General features: G+C 41.6%; 1 protein-coding gene across 1 annotated transcript in view; it reads left to right on the top strand.

Moving 5' to 3' along the window:
* The window catches only part of LOC128515827 (ubiquitin-conjugating enzyme E2 E2-like), a 66,133-nt gene continuing 43,618 nt past the window's right edge, over nucleotides 1–22,515 (top strand). The window contains exons 1-3 of the mRNA XM_053490037.1: nucleotides 1–198; nucleotides 6,804–7,001; nucleotides 10,366–10,416. Of these exons, the coding sequence (XP_053346012.1) occupies nucleotides 6,805–7,001; nucleotides 10,366–10,416 (248 nt within the window). The 5' untranslated portion in view covers nucleotides 1–198; nucleotide 6,804. The remainder of the gene's footprint in view (nucleotides 199–6,803; nucleotides 7,002–10,365; nucleotides 10,417–22,515) is intronic.

The raw sequence follows: 22,515 nt of genomic DNA, 5'->3' as shown, positions 1-22,515 counted from the left end.
CACTCTCTCTCGGAGAGCAGCAGAGTCTCCTCGCTGTCTTTAGCGAGCTCGGACGCGCCGAACAACAGAGGATTTGTATTTTTTTTATACGTACAAAATACAACATCTCTCTTTTCAAACCGGAAGTGCTTCACACACTGCCGAGCTTTAAAGCCTGCCTGAGGATATTTCCGACCCGTTCGCCCTCATCGCTGACAGGTAAAGAGATTCGGGTGTTGTGGCGCGTGAGCAGGCTCCGGATAGCTGTGTGTGTGTGTAGGGGGGAGGGGTGTGTATGTATATGTGTATGTGTGTGTGTGTGTGTGTGTGTGTGGTGGGGTGTTTGCGGCTTTGGGGCTTTTAGGTGTGTTTATTTTTTGTATTTGTTTTGCGAGCGAGTTAACAAAGAAGCAAGAGAAAAAAAATAGGGGGAAATTTTTTGCCTAGCTGGAGGCGTCGTGTGTGTGTGTGTGTGTGTGTGTGAGAGAGAGAGAGAGAGAGGGTCATTGTCGGTTGGTACTGTATTTGGATGCGTTTAAACATCAAAAGGATGGAACGTGTACGGAAAGTATACTATGTTGCAGTGTTGCAGCACGCGCTGCAAATTTAAACATTTGAAACAGAAACAGACAAACGGCAGCAGCGCGCGCGCAACTGTTTATAAATAAATATATATTTTTTTTTGGCGGGGGGGGCATCCCTCATAATAAAGACCCACATTAGGCGCATTAAAGGTCACGTGACCTGATGATGATGAAGCCCAGACGCGGTTATGTCATTGTGTAGCGATTCCCTCTCTCAACCATGTTATCCGATCTGGCTTGTCCAGCTGAGATTTAAACCCCTTTGTAAAACAAACAAACAAGCAAGTAAATAAATAACGCTTCCACATCCACCTCCTGATCTTCAGGTCACACTGGACGGACTCATCCACGCATCCAACTTTTAAACCCTACCTGTGACAAATCTCTCCGCGTCCCGAGGCATACATTAACAGATTTCGATGCGACAGAGTGAAATGTCCTCTCGTGAGATGACGAGAACGAGTCCCACCACAGAGGGATAAGACTAACAGATTGAACAGTTTCATTGATCCGTCTGTGAGTCTATGTGTGATTATGACAAATAGCAGGCCGAGTAATGTCAAGTCAAACCGTTTACAGGACAGCAGGTAGAGGACACGGTGACACGGAGCAGCGTCCCTCCTGGACACGGGTGCTGCAAAACAATAAGGACCATAATGACAGGGGCAGTGGACACTGTAAAGGATTGTAACACCACTGACCGATACTCAGGTGTATAACATTACTATAGGGTATCTGGTGGCTTCGCCCACGCTCAGATTCTAACGCCCTGCATGCTACCATGATCCGAATGGAGTGTGCGGTCAACTCGCTTCCGCTCCTCACACTGCTCCAACGTTTCGGCAGATTTATTATTACCTCACAGCACGACATAGGTGGTGATGATGATGCCTACTGTTACGTGGTGAGGGAAGCCTGCTACACTGGCTTTTTATATATTACGCAAGTATATAGATTAACATTTATTCCCCATCATACATCAGGAAAGTGGGTGGCCAGGATCATGTTCATCCAAAGCTCACTCATGCTCATGGGAACGAAGGCCAGCCTGTTTGGTCCAATCTCACGGAAAAAACAAAGTGAATTTTGTTAATGAGAGAAAGGCACCAGGACACCCAGTGCACCACAGTCTGCTGAACATGGTGCCAAGCAGGCAAAGAGCCAAACTGGACCTCTGAACTAATCAAATCCCAATCTAATCACTCACCCATGGGATACGCCAAATCCGATCTAATTACAGAGCCCCCACCTCAAAACACACAGCACGCAAAGGATCTGCTTTTAACTTCTTGGTGCCAGACACCACAACACACCCCGAGGTGCCAGAGCTGCCCTGGTAGGACAAGGGGAACCAAAAACCCAAATATTAATGGTTTTAATGTTCTGACTGATTGGTGTATTACAATATAATCATCAATCCATGCCTCAGACAGGTGCAGAGACTCGAACCTCCCCGAGGAGGTGTAAGGCAACAGCTAACCTCTAATTCATCGTCCTGCGACAGTAATGTTAGCATAATCGAGGCAAGTTCAGTTTTTAGTCATGTTGGAACAGGTGCACACGCTTCCTATTAATCAATGATGATATAATTGTTTTGGTGTACCTCTCTGTGTATTTAAAACACTTAAGAAACATTTCCAAGTATACTAAAACTTAAACCTAGTAACACAGAACATCATATTAACTGACTGATGGCGCTTTACGTCTTTCCGATGACTTTATTTCCACAGTCATGCTTGTTTTCCTTTAGTTTAACCAAAGCCGTCACCAGTGCTTGCGTCGGGTTCCTGTGTTCCTGGCAGAGCTACAAGGGTAAATAAGAGGGGGAAAAAAAGAAGCCAAACACAAAGTTACACACTCAACACGGCGCTAACGGGAACGCAGTCAAAAAACGGAGGTCGTCGAAAGTGTGAAATATTTTCCTGAGCGTTTAGTTAGGAAAATAGTCAGTATGAAATGTGCGTAAGTTAAATGTTTTGAACCGTGTGTGTGTGTGTGTGTGTGTGTGTGTGTGTGTTGGTGCCAGTCCAGTCTGGAACAAGGAGTCAGACAGCTTTGGTGAAGAAACTGTTACACAGTCTGACTGCGAGGCCCTGTGTAACACACTCTTCATTTAAAACGTCAGGACTGACAGCGTCACTTAAACCCTTTCTCACCTTCTGTAGCAGAATATCTAACTGAAAATGTGTTAAAAAAAGGATTTATACAGTACTGTGCAGCAGTCATGAGCCACCCCGGATTTCTTTATATTTTGCTTCGAAAGAGCCAGACCTTCTTGTATTTTTAATGTAGTCTTGAGAAATAGTTCTCCAGGGTTCCTCGAGGACTTTTTTTGTCTCTCATTTTCAGTCCAGTTTCTGTACAGAGGGATGATTCTGTTTATGCCACACAGTGACCTATGAATCATTCAAGCATAAAAAAAACGAATTTAAGGCATGAACCGGTGAGAAACAGGAGCAGATGATGACAGATGATCAGGCCAGTGATTAGTATACTGGTGATGGTGAATGCTGAGTGGTCGGAACAGACAAAAGGGGAAATGAGGTCGCTGCTAAGGATAGTACATATACAACTGATTTTTTTATTTATTTAAATCCCCCCTCCCCCATTTTCTCCCTGAATTTAGTCGTATCCAATTCCTCCCCATCACTAGGGGGCAGCGTAACACACTTAAAGACAGCGCTATCTGCTCCTTCTGCTTGCGTGAGCTCACAGACACCCCTGATTGGCTGTAGAGCCATCATTAATGTGGGAGCCCGAAGTACCTCTCAGAGAAAGCTTGGCCAATCAGCTCTCTCTAGGCCTCGGGCTGTGAGAGGTTACAGCATCACCCGGGGATCGAACTTGCGGATGATCTGGCCTGTCTTGCCAGAGTAAAACATTTAAACCTTTTTATGAAATTTAATCCACACCATTTTATGAAATAAAATTTAATATAAGGATTTTTTTCTTCATATTAAAGTGGGGATGGGGGGGGGGGGTCAAAACTTTTGCACATTGTATGTTTTAAATCACAGTGTCAAGATTCGATCCTGAGCTCACGTGGGTCTGTGTCGACAAACATGCACCAAAGCAAATTGCACCTAGATGTGAGTGTGTGTGTGTTTTAGGGATAGACTCTTGATTCAGTGCAATTGTTATTCTAAAGTAGTTCGTAAGAATGAATTTCCGATAAACAAACCCTTTGGGAAACATTCCTCCTCATTAGTGTTGAGAGTTCAGTTAGACTCTGGCAGATTCTCATCGTGCCTCACGTAAAAAAAATCACACGTATAATCCACTAAATAAGAGTTGACTTTTATTCATTCAGGTCAGCTGCTAAAAAGTGAGTAAGTGGAAATTCAGGCTTATTACCCGTCGCTCCTAATCCAGCTCCATCACGATCTCGGTCTAAGATCAATGGTTTATTTGACAGCGTTTATAAAAGGAAAACAGAACGCTTATATGGAATATATTACATTTGACATTAACGTGATCTTAATGTTGGAGCGTCGCTCTTTAAGAGACTATATTCTGTATGGTTATTTTACACAAAGACATATCTTTAATCAGGGTAAAATTCTCAACCCTTTCAAAGAAATGCATCCATTTATCTTCAATCAATTAGTTTTATCTTTTTAAATTCACTGTGCGGGACAATAAATACTGTTCATAAGCAGGTTATTAAAACATTAAACTATGAAGCAGATAAAAGGGTAAAAAAAGAAACCCTGTCTAATGTGAAAAATGTGTTCTGTGGTCCTTAATGTGATGCAGTTGAGACGCTGTACAAACATCATGTTACAGCAGAGTAATTTGGGAGTAATATTACTAAGTCGCAGTAATACTTTTGAAAGAAATTGAAACAGAGAGGTAACATTACATCACTAAGAGACACGTGGCATGAGATACACACGCTGTGTGTGGTAAGCTGTTGGGTCTTTCCCGGATACATCTTTGATCTCTGGAATTCTAAATGCTGTTAGAAATGTCAGAGAGCCTAGATTTGTTCGGACATTTTGCGAATAGATGTTAATCGGCATAAATACTTTGAATAAAGGTTAAACTTCTGTTGTTTTGAGGTCGTTCGTTCCTTCAAGGTTATCTCAATGTCATTTTGACAATGTCATTCTAGCTTTCAAAAACATTGTCATGATGTCATTACAGTTATATTGCAATACTCATTGCGCAACCCTCGCATTTCATCCGGGTTTGGGACCGGCACTGCATCCATTGGCTGGAGTTTTGGGCGATAGCTGGGAATCGAACCCACCAATACCCTTATGAAATAACGTATGAAGAAAAAAGTAACATCAACAACAGTCAGTAGGTATTTTAAAACATGAAGGTCAGCTGTTCTGAACCAGTTCTTGCAAGAATCGTATTGTGTCCAGTGCATTTCCAAAACCCATCAAGCACCATGATAAAACTGGCTCTCATGAAGACCTTCCCAGGAAAGCAAGACCAAAACTTACCTCTGCTGCAGAGGAGACGTTCATTTAAAGTTGCCAGTTTCCTCAAAAATCACCAATTAATCTTTAAGAACCTCAGATTAGAGTCGGTATGAAGGATTTACAGAGCAAAAGTAGCAGATACATCTCAATATCAACTGTTGGAAGGAGTTTATTGGATATTTTGGACGCCTTGAGCATCAAAAATCAGGAGAGATCATGGTGTTAGAAGGTGTGTCCAAAGGACATTGTTGCATGCAGCTCGTCCAAGGATTGTTTTGCCAGATAAAAAAAATGAAAAAAGCTGTTCTAGCAGAACAGCTGAAGATTCGAGGTGAAGACCGAGAAACAAGGAGAGGTTTACTGTGCTTGCTCCGGCCTCAGGTTCCTGTTTTTGTTTAACGAGAGTGTCACTTATATACGGTTGTTCCTGTACATATGTACCCATATAATTTAATACTCCACGTTCGTGTTTCTAATAAAATGGACAGTCTCTGCTGATTGAATGAACACACCTAAATCCTCTTCACATTTACCTGTTCATGTTTTATTGCGCTCGACTCAGATTCTCCTCTCGTCACACTCTCGCCCGCGTCACGTACCTCTGATTTAATGGCATGACAGCGAAGAAATAACGACCAGACCTGCCACGCTTTCTGTCCTCTGCAGTCTGTGGGTTTGTGATCAGACCTGACTCAGAGGCTCATGCGTGATTCTTTTGCTCAAGCAATACCCGAGCTTGTGACCTTTAAAGAGATTATGCATGAAAGAATGGCTTATTTAATAACGTGAGTAGGGTTTGTTATTTTTAGAGCCGCGTCAGTCAGGGGTGACACATCCGTGACACAACGATGACTTATAATCACTGTTTGGGGGAACATCGCGTTTTTGACAATAACTTCACTAAAATCTAATATTCAGGTCTTGCATCAGCTCCTGCTTTGCTGCATAGATATTTTCCTTATACAGTGAAACCTCGGATTGCGAGTAACACGGTTTGTGAGTGTTCTGCTAGACGAGCAAAGATTTTTAATAAAATTTTGACTTGAAAACGAAGTCTTGGTTTAGGAGTGCCGAGTATCATGTATCACGCATGCGCTTCTTGTTTAGACGCCAAGGGGTCACGTGATCGCAACTGAGCCAACGGTTTTTCTCCCTCCTGCGCTGCGGAATTGTGGGTAATCGTCTCCCCTGCTGGGTCTTATTGCGCGTCTCTTACTGGTATAATCAGCATCCGTGTACTGTTTACTATAACACTGTGACCAACTGTGTGTGTGTAAAACTTATTTTATATTGTGTCTGTGTGTGCGTACTACGCGCGTGTAAAGCAAAAGCAAGTCTCATTAAAGAGGTTAAAAATCCATTTTCTCTCTTTGCTCAAGGCGCAGCTTACTTTAGATTTACATACACATACACACAGACACACACACACATGCACAGTACTGCGCGCACAAAGGGAAACACTTATCTGTCGGGATTTATTTTTAAGGGAAAGTGCAGGTTGATTTGTTTTATTTTTACTTCATATTTTGTGTTCACTATTTTTATGTATTCATTTTTTTGGGCTGTGGAATGAATAATTTGAGTTTCTATTATTTATTATGGGAAAATTTAATTTGGTTTACAAGTGTTTTGTAATATGGAACGAATTATGCTCGTAATCCAAGGTTCCACTGTATATCATATTTGCATTTTTTCTTAATATCAGATTATAATTTTTTTTTTTAAGAATGTGTGAGTAAACTGTCTGCCACTTTAACTTGAGGTGAAAACAAATGAATCATCAAGGTTTCCCTCTTCCTCTGATCAGAATGTCCAGTGAGGTCCAGCCGAGGCCAGATGACAGTCCCAACACGAGCGGAGGCAGTTCTGACGCCGAGCAGAGAGACGTAGCGCCGTCGGCGCAGCCTGAGGAAAGAGAGAGGGAGAGAGAGCAGGCTCCGCCAAAGAAGAAGGAGGCCAAGTTTTCCAGCAAGACACCTGCTAAACTCTCGACCAGTGCCAAGAGGTGGGCCAGAGTCTTTTCTAGAAACACGTCAGCCCTTATTAAAGCAGTGTTTTCCCACAATACAGGGATTAATACTGCGTAATAACTCGCCTGTTTATACAGATGTGTTCATTTCCATTGACTCATCCTCATTCAGGAATCTCTGTATCAGTAGGAGGAGGATGTAGGATGACTATATAAGTGTAGTTTCTCAATTAAATGGGAAAATAAAGGGAGGAGGTTGAGGACAGTGAAAGACAGATGAGATGGAGAGAAGATAAAATAACGCGGAAGTGTAAGGGAAAGAGAGAAAGAAAGGAGAATGAGAGGAGAGAGTAGGGGAGAGGAGTGAGAATGATGGGAGAGAGAGTGAGAGGTGTAAATAAGGGAGAGGAGGAGAGAGAATATTGGAGAGGAGAAACCGAGAGGTAAGTGTATGAAAGGACAGAAAAGGAAGGGAGAGAATGAGAGGTGAAAGAAGAGAAAGTTAAAGGAGTAAGAGGAGGGATTTAGAGGAGAGAGAGTGCTGGGAGGGTGAGATGAGTTAGAATGACGGGCGAGAGAGTGAGAAAAGTAAGAATGATGTGAGAGAATGAGAGAAGAGACTAAGGAAGAGGAGAACATGACAGGAGAGAATAATGCAATGGAGGGAATAAGGTGAGAAGAGAGAGAATGGTGAGAGAGAGTAAGAGAGGCGTGTGGTGATGACGGGACAGAGAGAGTGAGGAAAGTGAGAATGATGTAAGAGAAAGTAAGAGGAGTGAGAATGATGATGATGATGGGAGAGAAAGTGAGAGGAGTGAGAATGATTGGAGAGAGTGAGAGAGGAGAGAGAATGAAATGAGAAAGAGATTGCCCTCCATCAACACTGTTTCTTCCTCTCACCCTCCTCTTCACTGGAGCTGAAAACAGAAACAAGTCTTTTTAAAGTCTTTGTGTGTGTGTGAGAGCGTGTGTGAGAGAGAGCGAAATAGAGAAGGTGAGGTGAGAGAATATGATTGATAGAGTGCGCACCAAAATATTTTAATACAAATATATAAAATAAGAAATCACTTATTTGATGTGTTGCTTTTTATGTTAAACAAGAACATCTGTTCTGGCGAGCCAGCAACTAGAAGGAGAAAGAAATGAAATCCCGTCAGATTCAGACAGTATCCGATTGAGGATAAGAATAGACATCGGTTAAATAGACTTAGTCTTTCTTTTCCCTTTCTGTCCTTTTTTTTTCTTCCTGAGATTGTTCGAGGCAGTGGAAGCCGCACTGCGTGTTAGAAATGTGAGGCAAAGGGCAGCGTAATAAAACCTCTTCATCAGCGCTCCTGCCGTTCCCCTGCCCGCCCCTGAACCCAGAAATGTGCCGCCTCAGGAAAGCCTGCGATCAAATTACACACAGAGCGGCGCCGTTTGCAAAACTCCGCTCAAACCAGAGGCGTTTAATACAGCGCAGCGCTTAACTGTCAAGCCCGGACGATTCCCTATCGGCTTTCTACTGGCGTCTGGGTGGATCCATCCTTTTTTAAAATTTAGTTATTTACTTATTTATTTATTTTAATGGCTAAATATGTTAATGAATATGATGTCGTTATGCATCATATTTCTTATGTTTAGATAATTATTTATAAACCTTGTTATGGAAGCGTATTGTATAGTAACTGTGTAGTGCTGTTTATAAAAATGATGACTCCTATTGTTTTAGTCTCAGCAGAAAGGAAGCGCGTGTGTGTGTGTTTGTGCGCTGCAGTAGTTTACTGCTTGATTATATAAGTGGCAGATTTTGCTTGTCCCATCTTCTTGCTTCACTGGAGCTCGTGTTTATGCGCACGACTGCCGCCTTCATGATAAAGACCTACAAGAATACAAAACGAAAAACAATAGTTGCAGGAAATAATGAGCGGGCCCAAGCACCCTGTGCCATCGCCACCTGGGTGCACCAGAAAGACAATGGGCGTATGCATTTATTTATACGGGACATACCGATATCATTATGACATGATTTTAGAATGGGGAAATTCCAAAGCCTTGGATGCTGGAAAAAAGCATCATAATGTGATGCCATTTAATATAACCTCATACAGAAAGTTATTAACCCCTTTTCTACATATGTTTAAGGCATCGTCACGACTGACCCGTTTAAGATGTCAAAAATCCCTCTGCAATTTTGCATCCTCAATGTATTGAGTTCATTTAGGCCTGGTTTGTTGGCGATCGTAAATTTCCCCTAGGAGAAGTACATTAAAATCCATTGGGTGCATTTTGCATACAACCCAAAATAACTGTCTTCCTGTTGAGTTGAGCCAATGGCATGCATTGAGAAAGTTGTTTAGCTCAATGAGCTCTAAATGTGTCCCGGGGATTTCATGTGCATGCGTGCAAGTGTGTATAAGCTATACAGCAAAATCTCATGTCGGCTCCGTGCCACACCTGGTGCCCAATCTCTCAGGCATCCTAATGGCAGCAGATCCCAACCTGCCTGCTGATTTCCATGACTTTTATAGCATGTTAATACCCCCCAAAATCCCGGAATTATGGGGGAAAAAAATCCTTAAAAGACCAAGAGGACTCTTACACATTATGACAACATAGGGCTGATGTCATAGTGCTTGGCCCCTATTTACGCACTATGACAACATAGGGCTGATGTCGAGGTCCTCATACACATCCAGGGATGGCGAGGTCCTCATACACATCCTTCCTTCAAGACCGTCCGAGTTTGTCTGAAATGCTGCTCATTAACAGAAAGAGGGTGGCGTAACACGCTCGGAGGAAAGTGGTATTCCCCCACCTCCGCCTGCACGAACTGCCCCGTGTTTGGCCTTTTTTTTTTTTTTTTTTTTTACTTTAAACCATGTAAATATTTGCATGTACACACTGGTTTTTGTTGCACAACATTGTAACAGTAATATTTTCAATGAGACTACACTTAACACATCGGGTTGTTTATTTCGACAAGGAAGCACAATTCGTCAGAAAACCACCAGCCGGTTACGAGACGGCAGCTGTTGCCAGTGCTTGGGCTTGAACACCTGTCAGGGTCAGAAAATAATTTATTTTTTATTTTTTATTTAAGCCTGGAAATAACCGTGAGGAGGAGGTATTGCCTGGAACTGAACTTATAAATAAAATGTTTTGCTGCTCTGCTTTAAAGTCAGGTTGGTACGGTTTGTATTTGATCAAAAACAGGGAAAAAAAATTAAACTTGTACATTATAAGACACATTTTTTGTTGTGCTGTAGAACGCACGTTTTTCGACCGACATACAAATGACTCTAACGCTACAGTGATATTTGGAATAACCTGTGATTTACGATGCTACAGTACGCCTATGTATAAATGCATCCTTATAAGAACATACCAGATCTCTAAAACGTTCTTCTCTCTCCTGCAGGATTCAGAAGGAGCTTGCGGAGATCACTCTTGACCCTCCTCCGAACTGCAGGTAGGCCGCTGATGGTTTTCCACTGTAGCGTCGTGATTATTTCCAGTTGTGTTGCATCGACCCCGTGTCGTATCGCAAGCTTATTACAGCACATCAATATCTCCAAACTTCTCCTCTACTTGCTCATAAATTATGCGGTGCAAATGAAGCGTGAACATCTTCCTCAAGTCTGACGGTTAATTTCGTCTCCGCGGCGTACACGGATCCTGGTCACTCTAAAGTGTACAGTAGCGTGATGTGATGGAGAAAAGGGCAGCGTGAATCAGTAAGCTGGTTCAGAGATCACCAGAGTGTTTCAGGAACGTAGGCGAAATAAGTAATGATAAACATAGGAGGAAAAAAAATCAAAGAATCTTGCTTTTTAAGCTTTCCTCTCGAGGAAGTCTAGCTAGGTATGTGTGTGTGAGAGTAATTTGAGAGCCATGATGCAGGCTAATATTTCTGAAAGAAAACGTAACACAGTGGTAACATTACAACACAAAGAGATGTGAGACATGAGATACACACACTGTGTGTGTGTGTGGAAATCTGTTGTGCCCATCCAAGGACACATGTCCAATCTCCAGAATTCTAAACCTCGATAGAAACTCAAGGGAGCATGGATGTGGTCGGACGGTGTGAGACATGGATCGGCATAAATGCTTGAAGTAAAGATCATCACGATGTCATTTGAAACTTTCAAGAACTGTAAGGTCCTGATGGTGAGCGTTTTCAAAATGTCAAACAAAAATAGGTAGGATGTAGTGGCGGCCGGTCAATAAGGGGCGCTGGGGCGCCGCCCCCTTAAAGTTAGGCAGAGAAGAATGCTACTTTAACATGTCATTATTTAACCTAATAATTATTTATTTTAATAATGAAATGAAGTCATTTAGTCACAATATTCCGCTGTATTCTGTCCGTTTGTGTTGGTGTACGCGGGGCGCCGGACAAACAAGTGTCTATGTAGGCGTGTAATTTTTTTTTAAAAACCATGTGACATGAGGCTGAGCAGTAATTGGAATCAAATCATCCACACTGTGCACCCTGAACCCTCCCACTTTTGTTTTTAGCGAATCAATTTTTGTTTTAAATCTTTGGGCTCATGTGATTGAACCATTCTCAACGAGTCTTATTAACGGGCAGCAGATCGTTAGTTAACGTGTTGAAGAGTGATTGACGTGGAAGCCAGATTAAGCGAATTCTATTTTAGCAGAAGTCGCGTGATCACGGCCGAGCTTACACTCGATGCTTTTCCAGCACTTCGTATGGCTATTTACAGGAGGTTATTAAAAGTTTCATTTTTATTTAGTTTGTGCCCCCCCAAAATTCTTTTGATCCAGCCGCAACTGGTAGGATGTGTGATATATTAATATAATAATAATAATAATAATAACATCATATTTTTGTCATAATATTATCATATGTATCAATACATAATGCATAGCAATAAATTTAGTATTAAATATTCACTTTTTTTCCTGATGTGTGTGTATGTATATGTGTATATATGTTTTGGCTGTTTGTGTGTGAATGGATGGATGAATGGATATATAAAAATATAGATATGTACATATGCTTATATATGTTTACATAAACAAATATATTGTTTATTTTATAAATTTTTTTTGGACAGTCTGATCTTTTTCTCACTGTATATGTACAGAATAAATACTGAAATCATATTCACAAAACCTGAATTATTGCCGTAGAATGATCTTGATAACGTCTGTAACATCTTCGCACAAATCTTGATGTTACATCAGATGTTACAATAAAGAGCCCTAGTCACATGACTTGTCCATGGCTTTCGGAAATGTCTGTGGAAATATTTGCACGTTAACAGGACTTCTATTGAATTTATGGGGATTTGTCACGTTATTTGAATTGTTCGACCTGAATCAACACTTTAATCCTTGGTCAAACATCTAAACGATGATGCTTTTATTGTGATTCTTTGATGTGAAATATAAGCCGAGTACTTTTAACAGTCGTTAAATATTCATGGGCAGAAAGATGTGTTTGTTTCCACGGCATCTGTTTCATAATAGACGTCTTATTTCTGACTGTAGTCCAGGATGATAACGTGGAAGAAAACGTAACCACTTTATACCGTCTTCTAAATATTGAGCCGTAAATGAATCTATACAGGCCTGTGCAAAAGTCTTGACCCCCCCTCTCCGTTTCTTTGTATTTTGCTTCCAAAGACCCAGACTCCTTAGACCCAGATTACTGTAATTTAATGTAGTCCTGAAGAAAAGTACTCTAATTTTCAGTCCAGTTTCTGTACCTGAGCAGTTTCAGAGGATTGATTTCTGTAAGTTAAGCCGCACAGTGACCTATAAATCATTCAAGCATTAAAAAAGCATCTCATTTAAGGTACGAACCAGTGAGCAACAGGTGCAGATGATGATGAGAGATGATCAGACCTTGAGTGGTTGGAACAGACGAGAGGGGAAATGAGCCTGCTGCTGTGGTTGTTACAGAAACAACCGATTTGTAGACTGTAATTAAATCTAAAGAAATGAGGGGTGGATCAAGAGTTTTTCGCAGTACTACTGTATAGATTTTGATTGCTTACACATTTATGGGTTTATCACACACTTCAAAGCAAATCAGCCAGTAACAGCTTGTTTTTCCTTATGAAATCTTTCAAAGATGTTCCTGACTTTGGTCCAAAAGTGGTTAACCCGGATGATGATCTTATCCAGGCGGCTCTGCAATAACGTGTAGTCGCAAGGAACAGCTCGCCACAATTCGTCTGATTGCTTTCATGCGTCTGTTCAGACTCAGGGTGTGTGTGTGTGTGTATGTGTGTGTGTGCGAATGCTTCAATTGCGCTAGGCTGGGCAACAGGTTTGGGCTGTAAAGTTGATTTGCCATGCTTGGATGGCGTCCACGGCCTGCGTCGTCTCTCGCCGGGATACGGACCAGACAAGGACGCTCTTCTCAGAGAGCTCCAGTTTTTTGCGCCGTAATTCGACGTGAAGCTTCTCCCGTCCGTTCATAAGCATCCCGAGACAAGCCGCATGTCGAGAGCCCGCCGCGCTCACGGAAGTGTCAGAGCGCTGCGACGCGGCCGCTCTCGCAGAAGATACGCGTGTAATCTTTCTGACGCTTGTCTTTTCATATTCATATCCAGCTGCCTCTGCGCCGGTGTGGAGAACGAGATTTTACACCCAGAGATGACACCAGAAGCCAGAAGGAACTTGTGCGACTCGGGTGTATGTAGAAGTTGTCGAATGTTCTGAAAATATGTGTTTAACCTTTTCTGACTGTTTGTAACGCACTAAACGCTTACCGACTTGTAGTACTGGGTAATGTGGCAGGCTTTCTTAGTTAGTCGACATATAATCTGATGCGGACCTCGCAGTTCTGTCTCATCGGTCACGTCATTCCTCATGACGTTTCCAAAACCGTCTCACTTTCTAAACCATACAACAACCACCTCGGTTTTATGTCAACACGGGTAAACCATTCGTGGGAGATCCTGGAGTGTGCAGAAAGAGTGTCAGAGATAATATTTCCTTTTATGCAACCGAGGCTTACAGTTCTTTATTTCTTTAGTTCTTAATGTCTGAGTGACTCCAGGCTTCAGAACAGAGGAGGTTCTGCTTTCTGAGTTTAGTGGTTAAGATCTTTAAGAGCTGTGCGATTGCTGTTCTACAGTCTTACTGGTCGTTGCACCTAAACGACTCTCCCTGATCTCTCGCTTTTACATTAGTGCCCTGGGATCATGTCTGAGGACACCGAAATTCTGGCTCCTTTTGATCTCTCGTTAATCTCCTGGAAAGGAGAGGAAGAGCAATCGTTCCTGGTACGAATACGATACGAATGAGTCGTGCCTGTCGTGCCTGTAAAAACACCCTTTTGAACTTGGGGGAAACAAATATGAGAGACTTTTTTTCTGAAAAAAAAAAAAGAAATTAATTTATCATTAAGAATGTTTAAAATGATAAATATTTTTAGGTAATTATAAGACGGAAGTTCGTAACAAGGATGTAGGAGACATACTGTCTTTCAATTCCATAAAAATGTAATTAGCAATAACAGTGGAGCCCAAAGTGAAAATAATTGAGAGAATGCAGAGCGAAGTCAAAAGGTGAAGCACACTGCGCATTATTTTAACATGAATCGTTCGATCAACTGCATGAATCTATAAAATGAGGACAAGATCATGGAAAATGTTAGATTTATACGTTTATGGTCAATTTATTTTTTTTGGTAGTACCTAGAAAATATTGGACTTATGAACAAATTGGACTTACGAACAAACTCTTAGAACAGAACTTGTTTGTATGTTGGGAACTGTATTTTAAAAATATATTTTGTTGTACTTTGCTTTTTTTATTATTTCTTTTGTACATGTAACATGAAGAATATTGTTATTGAAGTCAGAGTTGTACTATGTTATATACAGTGGAGTGGAAAAAGTGTTTGCCCCCTTATTGATTTCTTATTTTGTCCCACTTTAATGTTTCAGATAATCAAACAAGTTTAAATATTATTCAAAGATAACACAAGTAAACACATCATGCAGTTTTTAAATTTAGGTTTTTATTATTAAAGGAAAACAAAATCCAAAGCTACATAGCCCTGTGTGAAAAAGTGTTTGCCCCCTAAACCTAATAACTGCCTAATAAACCTAATAACCCCACCCCCACCCCCATACTCACTCGTCACTTTGATAAGCCGTGAGTTTATTCGCTTTGTGTCCATGAACGTCCGCTCTAATTGCCATCGGGACGTGTTAATCTCTGTGGCAGAGTGAAACGGCGCTGTCTGTTACTCAGCGCAGAGGTGTCAGATGCGAGGTGTGTGTGTGTGCGCAAACCCTGAGATGCCTCCTTGTTAAACACTTGGGTTTGATCCAGGCGTGTTTTCCAAGGGTGACACTGTTGACGCGCGGCGCTGGCGTTTACCCCCCCCCGCCGTCTCTCCCCGATTTTGGAGTGTGTGTAAAGCCTGCTGGAAACGTTTCGCTTTTTGAGAGTAGTCATTTGGCATTGCGCTGAAAGGAGGGGCGTCGTTGACATTTCAGAGCTATTTCCTCTCGCTTTAATCGCTACGGTCACCCTGACGAGGGGTAATTAATTAAAAGTGACAGCCGTGCTGCAGGAGTTTGTAAATAGCAGCACAGCAGAGACGGTATATCGGATCGTCCGCTCTGCTCGGTTTTTAACCACCGGATCGTTTCATCACGGCCCTGCTGCTTTTTGGATAAAACGCTCTCAGCTGGTTAAAGGGAAACAATGTGGGATCTTAAAGGACGTTTGCTTATTCTCTATCTGTCTCGCGCTCTTTCATTCCTTCCTTCCACGTATATTGCGGTATTATTCGATCTGATTGGTCCTAAACTCACAATTAATTTCGTGTAACAGCAGTTCCGATAGCAGTACCTGCGATTCAGATGATCACGGCTCATGTGTACAGCAGATCAAAACCAGATGATAAATACAATTACAAGCAATTAGGTGACACACAAATAAAAGAAGTGATGCTCTTATGTTGCTTATTCGCTTAAACACTTGTGATTATTTTACCTTAGAAAGATCGTTAGATACTTTATTGATCCCAAAGGAAATTTCAGAGATCCAATAGATCACACTATTTTGCTTTCTTACTCTGTTCCTTACTCCCTGCTCACTCCCAGATCACTCCACGCACACTCTCCACTTAACCACAGGTCACTTCCCACTTAGTCCTACATTCACACCCTGTTCCCTCTATTTACTTATCTTTTACTTCATTTCAGCTAACTCCCTGTTTTACTCCCTGATCACTCTCCACTCCATCCCAGTTCATGTCCAGCTCACTCTTTGATCACTCCTTGTTCACACTACACTCAATCCCAGCTAGCTTACCAGTTCAATCTTTGATTACCTTCAGTTAGAAATCAGTCTCAGAAAGCTTTCTGTCTAGATGGCTGCATGTCTGTATGTCCGTATGTCTGTCCAGCCGATGTTTCCTGGTGGCGGGCAGAGCCAGTCAGCACGATAGTTTACCGTGTATACACAGAGTACCCAAAGGACACAGGAACGATGGCAATGCACCTTTTATTCTTCCACAATCCTCACCAAAAACAAGGAAAAGCGCCACACTCCCAAAAAAATGGGGCGTACACTATGAAAACCGAACCTTGCGACATAAATTAAATAAAACAACAAAAAATTAAGTAGAAGGGAAGTTATGAGTAATTATGTGTCGTATATTGATCAGCTTATTTTTAGCTTTTTATGCGTCTTAGACGCATGCAAGTAATTGTTGTAGAGCAAGACAGTAAACAAAACAAAACAACTTAGTAATTAATGAAGCAAAGTTAATAATTGATTTGACCAGGCAGCAAAACCCAGAAGCTAGAAACCTAATTTGTAGAAATCAGGTTTATTTGTTTATTTGTTTATATTTGTAATGAAGGTAGGAAAAAATACGTATAACCAAAATACAGGGTGCAGAATTACTGTATATAAACATCACACTCCAGCTCCAGGCGAAGCTCCAGGTGACACGTCTGACCGAATTTTAATAAACACCTCGGTGCCACGTCCGCACGTTTTGCAAGACGGCATGCCAAGACACGTCAGGCCGCTTCGATAACACCGGCGAGCACGTCGGCACCAGTTTTTATTAAATCAGTCCATGAGACTGACGTAAATGTTGTTTCAAGCTTTTAAACGGTTTTACTATAGAGATAGAGCTACAGTCTGGATCAAGGTAGAGGCCTGGACTGTCTCATCGACAAATACGAGCATTCGCCTCGGTTCTGTTGTCACATCATATCATATTATATCATAACATAACGAGCTGCCCTGGCCTTCATGGCACGCCTGTTTTATGTTTTCTTAATTCTGGGAAAATAAAAGGTAAAAGATGTTACACACACACACACTGATCTGTTTCAACCCACAAGGCCACACTTAACCACTAATGATAGACATTTCAGGCACTCCGAGATATAACATATATTCATTATAACATATTTGTCGAAGTATAATCTAAGCTGTATAGCTGGAGTGAGTGTGGGAAGTGTGCGAGGATGGTCATAAATTTTATTGACACTTTAAAATCTCTACAATGGCTCTGCCAAGTCACATTTCAAATTCAAATAAGATTTTATGACATCCTGGCAAAGCGGAGGAACGTGAACTAAGCAAACAGGTGATGAGAGACGAAATCGTTTTTTTTCGCCCGAGTGAAAGCGAAAGAGAGATAGAGAGGGTGATCGCTTAAGAGTTTACGCCTTTCATCTGTAATTATAGTTTAATCGAGCTCAAATTAAGCCTTGTTACCTTTCAAAGCTCAAACCACCGAGACTAACAAATGCACGAGCCAACAAAAGAGAGAAACATTTTTTCCAACCCTCATTCAAGTGAACAGACAGGCGAGAGTTCATGAGCACGAGCACAGGAAAGCCGCGCAGGATTTTTATATTTGCACCAAAGCTGAGAAATGTTCGTCAGATATTGAAAGTAAACGTAGAATTGTACCTTGTGCGAAGTTCAAAACTAATTTCACGGCTTAGTTAAAGGTCCCATATTTGACTTTTTTCTTTAAAACGTTAACAGGGTTCAACATGATGTGTCCCCTCCAACTGAAATCCCCCTCAGATAATTCCGTTACCGCTTCACTCCCCTTCCGAACGCGCCGATTCAGTGTCTATGTAAATGTAAACGAGCTACTCCTAAACCACTCCCCTTGCAGAGAATAGCAGAGCTGAGAAACAAGCCAGGGGGAGGGGATGGCCTTATATGAGGTCACATTAGGGGGAAATGTAATCAGCGTGTTTAATCCTTGGGTAATACAAAAATTAGGATTCTTTTTGCTTTTTTGTTCGTTTGTGCACACACACTGAAGACCTGAGTAAATCTCGCACAATATGTGTCCTTTAAATGCGTACAAATCTCTAAGACAGACTCTGGCACATGGATGGTAAATACTGCATGTGTGTAAAAAAAAAAAGGTATGAATAGAATCTGAGACAGAATCATTACGTGTGTCAGATTTAACGGTTTGATTAAAGGACATGTTTTCTTCAGATTGTCCCTGAATCTTCCGATTTTTGTGCGAACGTTATTGTTTTTATTTTGTTTGCGCATTTACCCTGACGGATCCGGCCTCGGTTTCTAACAGATGATCATAAACATGGATGAGGTCCCTTCTGGAATGAGGTGGCAGGAGTCTCAGTGGCTTCATGTCACAGAAAGTCCACTGTGCTTCTCGTGTCATTCAGCTCGACAAGGCTGCTCCTCTATATCGTTCTTCTACACCACGGTATATATTTTCCCTCTCCAGCGTTTGATTTCTTTAGCTCAAAATGGAGGTCTGTTACGGCTCCCTGCGAGTCTTATAAAAGATTCAGGATGTGAAAGTGAAGATTTCAAAGCATTACCAAGCCGCGAGGAAACAGGATGCAGTGCAGCTTTTTTATTCCGACGTGTTAGCAAATCCGTGTCAGCAGTCCTGTGGGCTCTTCCAGATGGTCGGCGTTTCTCCTCCCCCCACCGAGAACACCTGAGCCAATCAATCACGAGCACAAAATACCTGAATCAGGTGTGTAGGGAGCTGAAATGTGGACCATCTGGAACAGCTCCGAGGACTAGCCTGGGTACGTCTCAGCCACCACGAGCAGCAGGAGTTCGGAGTCCAGACGATGATGTATAGAGCGTTCAAGCAATCAGGGAACACGGATGCTGTCAGGTCCTTCGTTGTTTTTGACATAAATATTGCATTTTGTCTTCTCGCTTGTTTTGGCAACATCTGGCGGTCATGTTAATAACGCTTCAGATACGAGTATGATTAGAGCTGAACTGAGAACTGGAGAAGGAAAAAAATCAAAGAAAACAGAAGTTTATTTGAAGGAGTGCAGCAGTATGGTTTGCTGATCTTTATTCTGTTCTGATGGAACCCTGGCTTGTTTGCGAAAGTGTTTAAAATGTTAAGCAAATCCCAGCATTCGACCCAGCTTCACCTCCAAGGAAGTCCTTTAACAGCCCAAACTTGTGGAAATGAGTTCCTGTAACGTGCAAGTGGTCCTGGTGAATGATGGTGTGTCCAGTTCTCACAGACAGCTGTTCATTTACAGCTATAGACACTGAAACAGCGTGTTTGGAAAAGGAGTGAAACTGAAAGAATCTGGCTAGAAGAGGCCAGAATGCAGAATCTGAGTTGCAATTTGTTTGCAATTTGGCAACAAATTGTCTACAGATGTTTAAGGATCAGGTGTTCCACTAGCTAACCATTCACGGCAATTACTACAGTGAGCTGCGAGCCACTCTGGACGTACGTAGGTGTTTTTTTTTTGTTGTTGTTATTTTACGCCTTCATTCACCAGAAATCTAATCGCAAGTCCAAGTTTGACTTGGATTTCAATTGTGACTAGCATATAAACTAATGACTTAATGGATTTGATTCCAACATGGTCAAGGTCGCAGCAAGGTCGTAGTTTTTCTTTCAATTAATTTCTTCATTTTTGAGCTCTGTGTTAAAGGTCAAATATATACTCCTATACCAAGTCTCAAAAGTCTCCCAAATGTCATTGTTAATGTTCCAGCCGAAATCCAACTCAGATTCTGCATTCTGGCCAGTTTCTTTTAGTTTCACTTCTTTTCCAAACACGCTGTTTCAGTGTCTGTAGCTGTAAATGAACTGCTCTCGAACCCCCTTTTCGGATATTGTTTTTTTTTTTTCCTAGCCAATCAAAACTTAAAAACATTAATGTTAAGGACTTTGTCAAGCATTTGATAACTGTTTTTAGACTTTTTCCACCTGCATTTGTGATGCACAACACAAAAGGGAAAAAATATACAAGATCATTCATTCTTGATGACATCATCATTATTTATCGATATAATTAGAAGTTAAAACGCAGCTAAGAGCTAAAAAAAAAACCCGCTGGATAACCTGTTCACGGTTAGCCAGGTTGTACTATATCTATATCTAGCCTTTTGTACTATAGGTGTAGCGCTGGATTGAACAGGGCGGAGCTGAGCATTGAGCTGGAGGACAGTCTCTCCGTATGTGAGGTCACAACAGGGGGAAATCTGAATTGCATGTTTAAATCCTGATGGAAAAAAGGACAAACAGTTGCAATGATGATGTCATGCTGTTTGGCAGTGGAAAAGCCAGAACAGTTGCTTAACAAGGTCTCGAGGATGGTTGTTTCCAGTCCCTGGGTTGTGATTGGCTGGGAAAGTGCACTTCCTCAACCGGGTGCTCTGGAGCAGTTAATTCAAAGCTACAGACACTAAAACAGCGCATTTGGAAAAGAAGTGCATCAGTAAGAATCTCACTGATGCCAGAATGCAGGATCTGATTTCAGCTGGAATATTAACATTGACATTTTGAAGACCTTGGAGACTATATATTTCAGTTTTTCAATCGGGTTTTCGCAGCCAGTTAAGTCAGAGGTCATGGCTTAAACTGTGTTTTTTTTTTTTATTATTATTATTATTTTTTTTTTTATCCAATTTGACATCCCTTTCAGGTAATTTGTACAAATACATTTTTTTTACTGCACCTTTAATTTTTATTGGTCATTTGCAGGGATGCCATATTTATATATAGACACACAAACGTCAGCTTTAAACAGACACAGCGTTACAAGATCAGCTCATATTCACATGGTCGAGATTTGTCTTCGTTTTACTCACCATGTCATCCAACTTCCTCTCTCGCTTTCTGAGGTTGCCGATTAAAGCATCCACCCCCATGCGCACTCGCATGCATGAGTGTACACGCTTGCACAAACATGCACACACTCACACACACACCATCAAACACATGGACGGAGCTGCATGCTTCCACTCTCTCTTCATTTCTCTCTCTCTCTCTCTCTCTCTCTCTCTGTTTCACACACACACACACACACACAGGCGTACGCTTAGTACTGCTGTCTTAATGACTGTATATTTACAAAAGATTAAATCCGTTACGTGTGCGCTGTTGTATCTGATAATTACTTAACTCATCGATGGTCATGTTGACGCTTGTTTTATATTCCGTGTGCCACTGATTTAGGTTGAATTCCTGAGCTCGCATGTTGAAAACGGCGCTCAAGAGCTTGTTTCACGGCGCATCTGATCGTCTGAATTTAAATAAGCGTAACAATAACATCGAAATAAACCTTTTTCTCATTTTCTCCAAGGGTGTGTAAAATATACTCAAACCCTTTTAACTAAAAGCGTCCTTTTCCATGAGTCATTATCTCGTAAACGTGAGGTTTTATTTTTATAAATACACAACATTGTGGGTGAGACAGAAATCTAATCCGTGAGCCTCTACTGATATAGAGAGAGAGAGATAGATCAGATACAACACCATGTAGCTTTATTATTACTTTTATCCCCCCTCTTTTGTTACATATATCCTCACAGTCTCACACTCGTTCTATCGTTCATCTTGATAGAATCTTTATCCGGCTGTCACATAAAAGCCGGTAATATCGGCCAAAGCTATGCGTAGCTGACCTTTCCGGCTTCGCTGCCCTACTCAGGAGCAGGTGAAGTGCCTTGCGCTGTTCGTTCTTTTCTTTTTATTGCCACTGAAATGATGATGGACCGGTTCACAAAATGTCCGGGTTTTTTTTTTTGCATTATACACGATGTTAAAGGTGCAATAGGCCAAATTTGTCAAATAAGGCGTCCAAGTTCTTTATAAAAAAATTGTATTTTTTTAAACCCGTCCTGCATTCCCGCGCATGTACACAAAGTCCCGCCTCCAGAATCTCACTTTAAACTGCTTAAGTTGACACCTAGAACAGTTAGGTTAAGTTAACAGTACCAACACGGGCATATCTGGTACCTACACTGGCGCCCCTGCTGTTGGGGGCAGGTTTCACACGTAATAAATTACTCCATCTTGGAAAAGCATTACCAGAGTCCGTTCAGGTTTAGGTTTTATTATTTATTTATTTTATTTATTGTGGCATTGATTCAACAAGGTGCTGAAAGCATTCTTTAGAAATGTTGGCCCATATTGATAGGATAGCATCTTGCAGTTGATGGAGATTTGTGGGATGCACATCCAGGGCACGAAGCTCCCGTTCCACCACATCCCAAAGATGCTCTATTAGGTTGAGATCTGGTGACTGTGGGGGACATTTTAGTACAGTGAACTCATTGTCAT

The sequence above is a fragment of the Clarias gariepinus genome, chromosome 28 (genome assembly GCF_024256425.1).
Source record: "Clarias gariepinus isolate MV-2021 ecotype Netherlands chromosome 28, CGAR_prim_01v2, whole genome shotgun sequence".
NCBI classification, from domain to species: domain Eukaryota; kingdom Metazoa; phylum Chordata; class Actinopteri; order Siluriformes; family Clariidae; genus Clarias; species Clarias gariepinus.
The sequence above is the reverse complement of the archived record's forward strand: the minus strand, read 5'-3'. Positions and strand labels throughout refer to the sequence as shown.